We start from the raw sequence: 10,889 nt of genomic DNA, 5'->3' as shown, positions 1-10,889 counted from the left end.
TTCAATACTTGGTTTGGCCACCTTTTTTCATCAACACAAACTGAACTCTCTTAACCTAGCCTTGTTCCCTTGAGTGCTTCTCTTGTAATTCTTTGGATGTTTGTTGACTTTGGTTTTGTTCTCTGTCAATATAATCCCACACTGCTTCAGTAATATTAACTCATTCACTGCCAGCCATTGGCAGTGAATGAGTTAAACCCATTGACTCATTCACTGCAATTGACGGCTATAGACGTCAATGGCAGTGAATGAGTTAAGTTCCGGGCTCTGGGAAGGAAAATCCATGACTGACTGGGTTCAGTTGTGTGTGTGTTTTTTCTATCCCAATATTCTTTCACTGCATGGGAGGTGTGTTTGGGGATCAGTCTTGTGAAAAGTTTTCTTATTGCCAAGCAGATGCTTTCCTACATGGTTTTCCATGTTTGATCAAAACCTTTTTAATAAGATCCCCAACACCACTGGCTGAAATGAAACCCCAAACCATGACAGCACCTCCACCATAACCTCTTCTATACATATTGACAATTTGAACTAAACATTTCACATCTGGATTCAGCCCTCTATAAGAACTTCTGTCACTGATTTTCAGCCCAGTTCTTGTGCAATTTGGCATACTGAGCATTTTCTCCCTGTTTTCTACCACTGGCTTCTTGACAGCCACTGAAACCATTTCTGATGAGGCATCAGCGAACAGAAGATGGATTGACTAAAAGGCTGTCTTTTCAGTTTTCTCAAATTTTTTTATGACACACTCTGCCACCAGTAATGGTGTTAATATGACAATACAACGTTTGGCCATGCCACTGTTTGATTATATTCCAGTCATCAAAGTGAACTACATGGCATTACAGCTTTACTGTTTCAATAAATTCTCTAAGCACTGCTTTGACGCACTGAATCAAAAGATTTGTTGGACCACCACAGAAAACCCTTAACGAGGGAGAAAGGCGAAAATACGAGCTTACGGGGGTCACGTGAAGGCAGCATTTTCTTGTGTTTGCGTTGGTTACGACACACTCTTGTCATCCAAATGTAAGAGGACGCTGCTTCCTGGTGTGTACTCAATAATGGACTGACTGATGAGCCAGGTCGAGGTGAACTTGTCCTCACTTTGATCTGCTACTCTGAGTCCACCGCTCTGCGCACACTGGGTAAGTTAAACGTGTTAAGGTGACATTAGAAGAAATACATAGGGAGAAAAATCGAGGGAAAAAATGCGATGCTGATAAATATTGGTCAGTACCACTGGATCCAAACCATTTACATGTAGAGAAACGTGTTTTGTGCTTTTAGATGAAGATATTTGAAAGCACAACCTAACACATTTGTGTGTTGATGCTTTTTAAGTTCATACAAATTGAGGTGGATTTGCTCGGGTGAGGAAGGCTGCAGGAATTGTTTCCTCCTTCCTTGACCAACACGTTTTTCTCCCTCTGTTTCCTGATTACTTACTGTAAGTAGATGTGGTTAATGAAGGGTGTCGGTAATTACACGTTTACCGGCATAAACTGGTGTAAACGTTTTGTATTTTAAACCTGTCCAGTCCATGAAACGCTTCTTTTTACATACTAATAGCGTCCACATTTTTATAACCTTAACGCGAAAATACAGCTACTTAAATATTGTACCGACTTCAGGTGCTTCTTTGAGTATTTAAGTGTTTTAGTATACTTCTCTAGGACACTATAGTGATACTTACTGTATTACCTTTGGGGTAAAAGCGACCTTCTCAGTTTTATTTCGTTTTTTAAGTTGTTGAAACCAAAATATGCAACTTAAACGATTTGATATTTGATTTGGCTCTGCTTTTTATGCTGGATGCCCTCCCCGACCCAGCCCTGGATGCTCCTGCTTATCTGAATGAATGATTATTTCTGTTTTTAACAAGTTTTCCGCAGTTGGAGTAAAATGTCAGCACACTGAGTAACTGAATAAACATTATTTTACTAAATTTAACTAAATAAAAATAGATTTAAAAATACACATGGTACAGGTACTGTACCTACACATTTAAGTGATAAGACAAATAGAGACCTATTTCAGTTACAGTAATTCAGTTTATTTAAAAGGAAAAAGTACTTAAATGATGATTTTGTATGATTTGTACAAAGCAAGAAACTCAAGGAAATGTAAAGAAACTACTTCAGTTTGATCGGGATAGCCTACAATAGTAACTCTTTAAGGGTGAATTTCTTTTAAGGATGGCTCTGATTGTTTGTGTTATTTGAGAAAAGTCACAAGGGGCATTTTAACACACTATATTAAAAGTGCTGCTCTTTGTACAGCAGGAAAAGAAACACTATCAGGTGGAAAAATGTCAGCCGTAAACAAATCCAAGGAAGATGAAGGCAACTTCTCCACAAAGGTCATCAAGATTGTGTTTATCATCCTGCTGCTGGACCTGCTGGGATTCACTCTGATTCTACCTCTGCTGCCTTCTATTTTGGATCACTATGCAGAAAGCGGGGTTGGTCTTTCATTTATTTATTTATTTATAGCAGTATAATCATGTAAAGGCACTTTTAAAATCACAGCAGATATTAAAGCGCTTTGAGTGCTCAGATGAGTAGAAAAGCGCTATATAAGAACCAGTCCAGTCCATTAAGCTGATAAGCCTGCTATACACGACAAGGAAACAGGTTAAAAGCATTAAAACTTTGAAGGTGATTCCAGCAGCCTTATTTCCTGCCAGTGATGATCAAAGGGTAACAGTGTTTACTGACGACATTGTGAAAATTGTTAGATAGGATTTTTTTGAATGGAATTCCCTCAACGGACCATTTCTACATTGTGAACACATCCTCGAACAAAGATGGTTTTGTTTGAAGAATCTCCTCCATAAAAACTGTAACAAACTCATGAGTGATTTGATTCGATTAGTCCGTGGGTGAATCCGCCTGCTGAGTCATGGTGAAGCAACCACTTTGCTGGTATTTATACTATAGCTCTGTGATGCTTTGTTTGTGTGTGGGCAGGATGGTGTGTATCAGTCTCTTCAAACTGTTGTGGACTGGTTCCGGGAGGCTGTTGGGATTCCTTTGGAAAAGAAATACAACAGTGTCCTGTTTGGAGGTATATTGGATTAATTTTAAACATCAGATTTATTCAACGTTAAGGTCAACATTTTCAGTGTTGCAGGCTCATTGGTTTAATAATGCTCCTCCCCCCCCCCCCACAGGTCTGATTGGCTCACTGTTTTCTCTGCTACAGTTCCTGGCATCACCTGTAACCGGGGCTCTGTCAGACTCATATGGCCGGCGACCCCTGCTTATGCTCACCACAGTGAGGAAAACATCACTTTTTTAAGACTTTTTAAAGTTTTGTTTATCACTATTCGTTCTGTAAGAAAACACAAAGCCCTTTCTCCAGAGCTGACTCATTCACATCTAATTGGGTGCCTTGTGTTTCAGTTAGGGCTGATGTCCTCCTATGCAGTCTGGGCTGTTTCCCGGAGCTTCAGCATGTTCCTTTTGTTTCGGGTAATTGGGGGCATTTGTAAGGGCAACGTCAGCCTCTGCACTGCCATCATAGCCGACCTGCCGTGCCCGAAAGCACGGAACCGAGGAATGGTAGGCAGAAATATTTGTGGTCATTACAGGAAATGTTTTGTTGAAGTGAAATTAATTAAAATTACTTTGTGTTATATTTATACATACTTTTTTTTGTTATCAGTACACTTAGCTTAGCACATGTATTGAGAATAGATGAATAAAGTGTCTTTCTGTTTTCTGTTTCCCTCTGTTGTAATCAGGCCATGATCGGCGTTGCCTTCTCCTTGGGCTTCACTGTGGGGCCTCTGATGGGCGCCTACTTTGCTATCACCTCCAAAGCAACAGGAAATGTCTTCTACCTCACTCCAGCTCTGCTCGCCCTGGCTTTCAGCACTGCCGATCTGCTCTTTATTTGGCTGATGCTGCCAGAAACATTAACAAAGGACGTCAAGGTTAGTTAGAAACACTCTTGCTAATGCAAACAGAACTAAATGCAGTTTTAAACAGTAGACATACATTTTCCAGCCATCAGTTGTGCTGTATGGATTCCCAAAACACCCTGTGGTAGAACAAGTATGAACCTTTTTCACTTAAAGTTGACCTATTATGCTACAATTGTGTAGATTTCCATGACTCACAGTTCAAAACAGTGCTCATTTATCTTACACTGGGCTTTGTCTCAAACAAGAAGTCTTTAGCTCAGTTCTCCTTCCCTATTACCCAACAGGAGATGGGTTAGACCGCTTTAGTAATTGCCAGAGCTGTTTGTCTGAAATGACCATGTAAGGACATCCACTGTATTTGACAACATACTGATCTAACAGTAGAAAAAACAATGTAACCATATATTTGTATTGTGTTTACAATATGTTTCTCTAAAAATGATTGCTATAATTGAAAAATACATTTAGTTTAGTAAAAAAGTACTTTTTTCCCATGAAGAGGAAGTATCACACACCTTAAATACAAAGTATTTCAATAAGGGCCAATATCAGTACCAGTATCAGTGACTATCTGTTTTCCAATGTTTTCAATTTTTCATGCTGAGCTAAGGTAACAGGCTGCTGGGTGCTGGACCATCCTTTGCCCTCCTTTTGAACTACTTTAATTCTTCAAGACATAAATTCAACAAGGTGCTGGAAAAACTCTCAGTGATTTTGGTCCATACTGACAGGAGAGCACCACACCGTTTCAGGTGGAGATTTTGTCAGCTGCACATACATGGTGGGAATTTCACTACCACCATTTCACAAAGGTGCTCTGTTAGATTGAGATCAGCTGACTTTGGAGTCCATTTGAGTGCAGTGAACTACTTTAATCAGTCATCAGAGCATGTGCACACTGTAGTAAGATTGGGATGGTCAGCAACAATACTCACTGTGTACAAAAAATTATCCCCCACACATTACACCACCACTACCAGCCTGAATCATGATATACTGCAGGATGAATCCATTCCTTCATGTTGTTTAAACCAAATTCTGACTGCCTTAGCCCACCTGCGTCAAGATTCCACATGTTGTGCATTCTTCTACGTACCTTTGTTGTAAGTGGTCATTTCAGCTACTGTTGTGCTCCTAAAAGCTCGTAGAAGTCTGGCCATTCTTCTCTGGCTTTTGGATTTCCATCCAGAGAACTGCCACTCACTGAGTAATTTGTCTTTTTTGAGCCATAGTCTGAAAACCCTAAAGATGGTTGTGTGTGAAAATCAAAGTAGATCATCCATTTCTGAAATAGTCAGACCACCGCCAACAAACACCCATCCATCCATTTTCTTCCGCTTATCCTTATCAGGGTTGTGGGGTGGCTGGAGCATATTTCAGCTACCATAGGGAGAGAAGGAGGCGGGGTACACCCTGGACAGGTTGCCAATCTGACCAAGGCTTACTCATAGAGACAGACAACCACATTCACCCACCTTTGGGCAGTTCAGAACCCCACTAACTGCACGTCCTTGGACTGTGGGAGGAACCCAGAGAGAACCCACTCAAACACAGGGAGAACATTCAAACTCACATTGCTAAACACAGGATATACTGATGTCCAATGTTTAGAGTATTTCCACCCTCTTTATTCCTTCTTCAACAGAAATTATATGAAAGTTTTTCAAAAAAACCTTATGAGGTGTACTTTAAGCAATTTTTGTCATTCCACTTAACGCATGTCTGGACAGGTCTATGGCTGCTGATCCACTGTGTACACCACCTTATTAGTAAGGCGATGATTTATGTGCATGTCTGCCAGATTGAGCAACATACCTGAAACCACCAGGCGAGGAATGTTTCAAAGAGACAGTGATCACTGTTTGGATTGAACATGTCTGATTTTTCTCAGTTTTCACCTACCCACCGCAGAAAAAATACATAAATAAAATAAAATTACAAGTTCACATAATTCTTATTGTTTCTGAAGAAACAGCATTGTTTTTTTCAAATCATTATTCACTGAGAGAGAGATGCAGATCATTTTTCTTGTTCCATTTTAGGCTTTGTCTTCAGGCTGTGGGGACTGCAGGGACCTGCTGCATCCATTATCCTTGTTCTATTTTGCAGCTGTTAGTAAGAAAAAAGATCAACTTTCAAGAAACGGTGAGTAGTGTATACACTGCATTCATCTGTGATTGTCCTGTTTATAAAGAGTGAATAAACCTTAACAGAGTGCTGCACTATTGGGCTGTGTTTCACAGGAATGCAAAGCCTTCGAGTGCTGGGGCTGGTTTATTTCTGCTACCTCTTCCTGTTCTCTGGTCTGGAGTTCACCTTAAGTTTTCTTACTCACCAGCGTTTCCAGTTTACAAGGTATGAACTCAAAGATAAGGCTGTGTACTCTGAGTTTCCCTTTTAAGTCTGACAAACGGCAACCTTATGTTTTTCTCTCTAACAGCATGGAGCAGGGAAAGATGTTCTTCTTTATTGGTGTCATCATGGCTTTAATCCAGGGTGGTTATGCTCGCAGAATAAAACCTGGGCAGCACATCAGGGCTGTTCGTATGGTAAAGTCACCAACTGCTTGCATGGCAAATACTGATCTAATGCCGTTGTTAGTGTTAATGGAACAGGATAAATCACTGCACAAATGTCTACCTTACTGAACCATTTTTCTTGTTTTCAGGCAATCATAGCATTGATCCCAGCCTTTGTAATCATTGGGTTATCGTGGAATGTAACAATGCTGTACATTGGGTTGTCATTGTATTCCTTTGGTGAGTCAAAATTACTGTATTCAAAATATGCAGTAACTCAGTTTCATCTGTCTTGTCTTGACAGCACCCAAGAATGTGTAAATAAATCTAAAAACTATGTGATAAACTACTGCCAAAATACATAACAGGACAGTACACTGTTAAAATAGAAGAACACTGCCAAGAACACTTTCAAGGATGCAGTAATTAAACTATTGCTTAAGAAGACTTTGCCTGATCCAGCTGTCTTAAGTAATCATAGACCAATCCCCATCCCTTCTCTTATTTCAAAAATTCTTAAATGAACAACTATAATATAGTCAAGAAGTCATTAGCAGAGGAGTGGTTTATCTGAAGAGTTTCAGTCAAATTTCAGAATGAATTATACTCACGTGGAGTTCCACAGGGTTCTGTACTGGGACCAGTTCTATTTACATTTTACATTCTTCCCTAAGAAAATCCTACATACATTTTCATTGATATACAGATTATATGCTGCTATATTTATAGCAAATTATGTAGCTAAACCACAGATATATCTTACAGAACAAAGGCCTGGATGTCTGGAATTTTTTTTCATTCATTTTCAAAATTGAGATAAAAACTAATGTTATTATATTTGGCCCCCAAAATTTTAGAAACATGGTGTCTAACCTGATACTTAATCTGATGCAAAGTCCATAAATCTAGGCGTTGTTTTGATCAGAATATGTGTGCATATTAAAGTAGGGATCCTTTTTTTTTTTTTTTTTAGTCTGCTCCCTAACAGGAGTGGATGATATCACTTTAGTTTAAATACTTCGTGTTATTCTTATCAAGTCGTCCTCTAACTTTTCTAAGAAGCAAAATATCAGATTGTTATTGTTTTGTATGATATTGTGCTATATAGCATTTTACTTAAATGTCCCTAAATTATAAAATTGTTCCAACGTATTATGTATCCTATTCTTACAGCGGCTGCCATAGTTGTCCCCTGCTTGTCGACTCTAGTTTCTGACCATGGTGAGCCTTTTATCAAATCAAAGTATCAAAAATATTTTGATCCTGCTATAATGTTGGTACTGTTGCTGATTACCCACTGTTGCTGATTCCTCTAGGCTCAGCCAGTCAGAAGGGCACTGTGATGGGGATTCTGCGTAGTTTGGGTGCCCTGGCCAGAGCGTTGGGCCCAGTTGTGTCCTCCTCAGGTGAGGAAACTGAAACTAAAGGATCTTTCCATAGTGCTGCTTTTCTCTTGAGATGGTGCTATTTGAATTATTTGTTATATATTCATATTTGTTTTGTTTTAACTGATTTGTTTGCAGTGTATTGGATTGCTGGAGCACAGACCTGCTTTCTTATCACATCGGCCTCCTTCGTCTTGCCCTTAGCTCTCCTGGGCATAGCCAGGAGACTAAAAGAGGAATGAGCAACTTAAAGACTTTTTAAAAAAACCTTGTGTTTCATTACCTACATCAATGCAATGATGTTTACATCTTCTGGGAAAGCAAGCACTAAATTCACAGTAATAGGATGTTTACTTTTCCATGCTGTTGGCCAAAGATCAAAAAATGAAACAAAATGATATGAGAAGATGGTGCAAATACCAAAAACGAATGAATGAACATAATGTTGTTTGTGTGTTCATATAGACCGGTGTGTATTGTAGACTGGGTGGGTTAGAAGGAATTCCATGTGATATTAGTGCTCCTGGTACACAGATATTTTTGTAATGTTGTATTTTATTAATCACTAAGATTTTCTATTTTGCAAAGGATACTTTAGCATTAACACACATAAAACTTTTTGATGTTCTATTCTTTACTACAGAGAATGAAACATCAGTCCATGGCAATGAACAGTTATCTTACTTTGAACCTTTTGTATAATTTTTTCTAATTCATTCTATGTGAACTACACATTAAATACTGTACTCAAGTACAGCTTTGATCAACATCTTTATACTTTAGTATTTGGGTCTACTTAATGCTTTTGCTGCATACATTTTACTTCACAATATGTATCTAAAATACATTTTTAAAGGTAAGATATGTTTTTGATATTTTTTTTTTTTAGTATATAAAAATAAAGATTACAATCTTTATTCTTGGTAAATGCAAAAAAGGGGAATTCTTCATGAGTTTTGTTTTTTAATCTGAGTTTAACTTGATTTATTCTGAGCATAGTATACACAGTTCGATGCTTTCATATCAAGAGAACTAAAATAAATGTAAAGTCCAGTTAAAACAAAGGAAAGTGTAAACACCATCCATGAAAATCCTTACACTCCATGTACGATATGAAAGAAACTTAAATTTGATATATTATGTGTGACTTTTTAGTCAACGACTTTGTGATTCAATTGGTTTAACAGTTCAGGTTCTTAACCAGTTCTCATCATGGGGCAAAATAACATGTAAGCACAAGACCCAAACTGGTGTGGTTAGTTTTATGGCTGATTTACAAAAGTTGCGCTTATTTCTAAGGTGCAATTATTTCATAGGCACAGTCAGTTCAGGTCAGTATGAAGTGCAAAAAGCAAGGTATACTTTTTTCAGTGTTAAATTTTGACACCGTCAGCAGTTGTGTGCTGAAAACATGATTCAATTCAGTTTGTACCACTGATTTAAATATTCTCCTCTCTACATTTTGCACCTTGAAAATGAAATGGCTGTACTAAAAGGCACTAAAAAAGAAGAAAAAAAGTTTTTTACTCTAAAACACATTTGTACCACTGCAAAACATCTGGCCCCTAAAGTGTAACAGAAATTAAATCAAGGGTCTGTTACTAGTCTATTACTCTTTAACCTTTACATGCTCCTCCTTGGCACTATCATAAAGAATCGCAATATATCCTATCATACTTACACAGCTGTACTTATCATTTTCTGATGATCTAACCTCTGTTCACAAACTGATGCACTGATGACATTAACAGTTGGCTGTCTAGAGACGTTTTAAACATGGAAATCCTTGTCCCTGGTCCAAAAAGTCAGAGAGAGAACATTTTTTCATATTTATCATCCCATACAGTCTCACTCTGTTTCTGTCTGGAACTTCTGCAGCATTTTGGACAGTGATCTCAGTTTTAATAATCACATCAATAAGGTCACCAGAACTGCTTTCTACCACAGATATAGTTAGAAAATCCTAATCGCAAACTAACTGAGAAATTGGTCCAAGTGTTCAGCAAGTTGGACTACTGCTCTGTTTGCAGGATTATCCAAATTACTAGTAGGACAACTTCAGCTTGTCTAGAGTGCAGCGGCGAGTCCTGACATGAAAATTGGACCATATTATCCCAGTGCTAAAGTCACTTCACTGGATCCCAGCTGAATACAGAATTACATTTAAAATCCTTCTATTAGCTCATAAAGCTCTCAGTGGTTTGTATAGTACACATCTGACTTCCTCCAGTAAACTTCTAAATAGCTCAGTGTCTATTACTCAGTCGTTCTTCTCAGATTTTCAGTTGCAGATCTTTTAACTGTCTCCAGAGATAAATCTAAGTGTGCTGAGGGTGCTTTCACGTATGGTCGTGTTCTCTGGATTAAGCTGTCTACAGACCTAAATTTAATCTAATCTGTGTTCAAGAACTTTTTGTTCTCACAGGCTTACAGTTAATAACTGTGTGCATGGATGTGCACTTTACTTCGTTTTGTTTTCATCATAAACTTGCATAGGTGTTTTTATCTTCTGTGTAAAGCATATTGAGTTAAAGCAGGCCTATGATGAAATGTGCTATATAATTAAACCAGACATTGACTTTTGGTACTCAGAGTAAAGCTTTTTAGTTTTGTTAACTTAACAAAGTAGAAAATTTAAAGACGCAATTCTCTTTCATGAAATACTAAATAAATACACAACAATTTATTTTGGAGTTTCAAAGAAGTCCAAGCAAACTACAACAAAATATAACTAATAATGTGTTATCGTTCCAAGCAGATGTGCAAACCACTACACTACGGAGCCAGCGTCAGTAATAATGTGTATGTAGTGCAATTTTAAGCAACTTAAATTAAGTAGGGCCAAGCAACAACGTTAATCTGGGGTCCTCCTGGTATGTTTAGATAATGTTAAGTGTTTTATATTTACACATATATGCACAGAGTATAGAGTTATAGATATGTTTATGCGTCTTTCTAGCCTTCGGGGTCTCAGTAAAAGATGGATTCATAGAGTTTATTATACTTTTTTAATTAACAGGAATACTCGTTAAATGGTTTACATTGTTTTAT

The 10,889-nt window shown here is 38.0% G+C and overlaps 1 protein-coding gene across 3 annotated transcripts; it reads left to right on the top strand.

Moving 5' to 3' along the window:
• Positions 1-1,016: 1,016 nt before the first annotated feature.
• Positions 1,017-8,613, top strand: mfsd10 (major facilitator superfamily domain containing 10). Of its 3 annotated transcripts, none has more exons than XM_040051143.1 (13): positions 1,017-1,151; positions 2,289-2,467; positions 2,976-3,072; positions 3,179-3,282; positions 3,411-3,569; positions 3,752-3,943; positions 5,977-6,079; positions 6,178-6,289; positions 6,375-6,483; positions 6,603-6,693; positions 7,627-7,674; positions 7,770-7,859; positions 7,977-8,613. In XM_040051143.1, exons 2-13 carry the CDS (start codon positions 2,315-2,317, stop codon positions 8,078-8,080), a joined length of 1,362 nt encoding a protein of 453 aa, XP_039907077.1. In that variant the 5' UTR covers positions 1,017-1,151; positions 2,289-2,314; the 3' UTR covers positions 8,081-8,613. The 3 variants fall into 3 exon arrangements, with proteins under 3 accessions (XP_039907077.1, XP_039907076.1, XP_039907078.1); XM_040051142.1 differs by having other exon boundaries at positions 1,018-1,151; positions 2,286-2,467; XM_040051144.1 differs by lacking the exon at positions 1,017-1,151 and having other exon boundaries at positions 2,333-2,467; positions 3,211-3,282.
• Positions 8,614-10,889: the final 2,276 nt, after the last annotated feature.

The sequence above is a fragment of the Simochromis diagramma genome, unplaced genomic scaffold (genome assembly GCF_900408965.1).
Source record: "Simochromis diagramma unplaced genomic scaffold, fSimDia1.1 OVJJ01000131.1, whole genome shotgun sequence".
In the NCBI taxonomy this organism is placed as follows: domain Eukaryota; kingdom Metazoa; phylum Chordata; class Actinopteri; order Cichliformes; family Cichlidae; genus Simochromis; species Simochromis diagramma.
The sequence above is the reverse complement of the archived record's forward strand: the minus strand, read 5'-3'. Positions and strand labels throughout refer to the sequence as shown.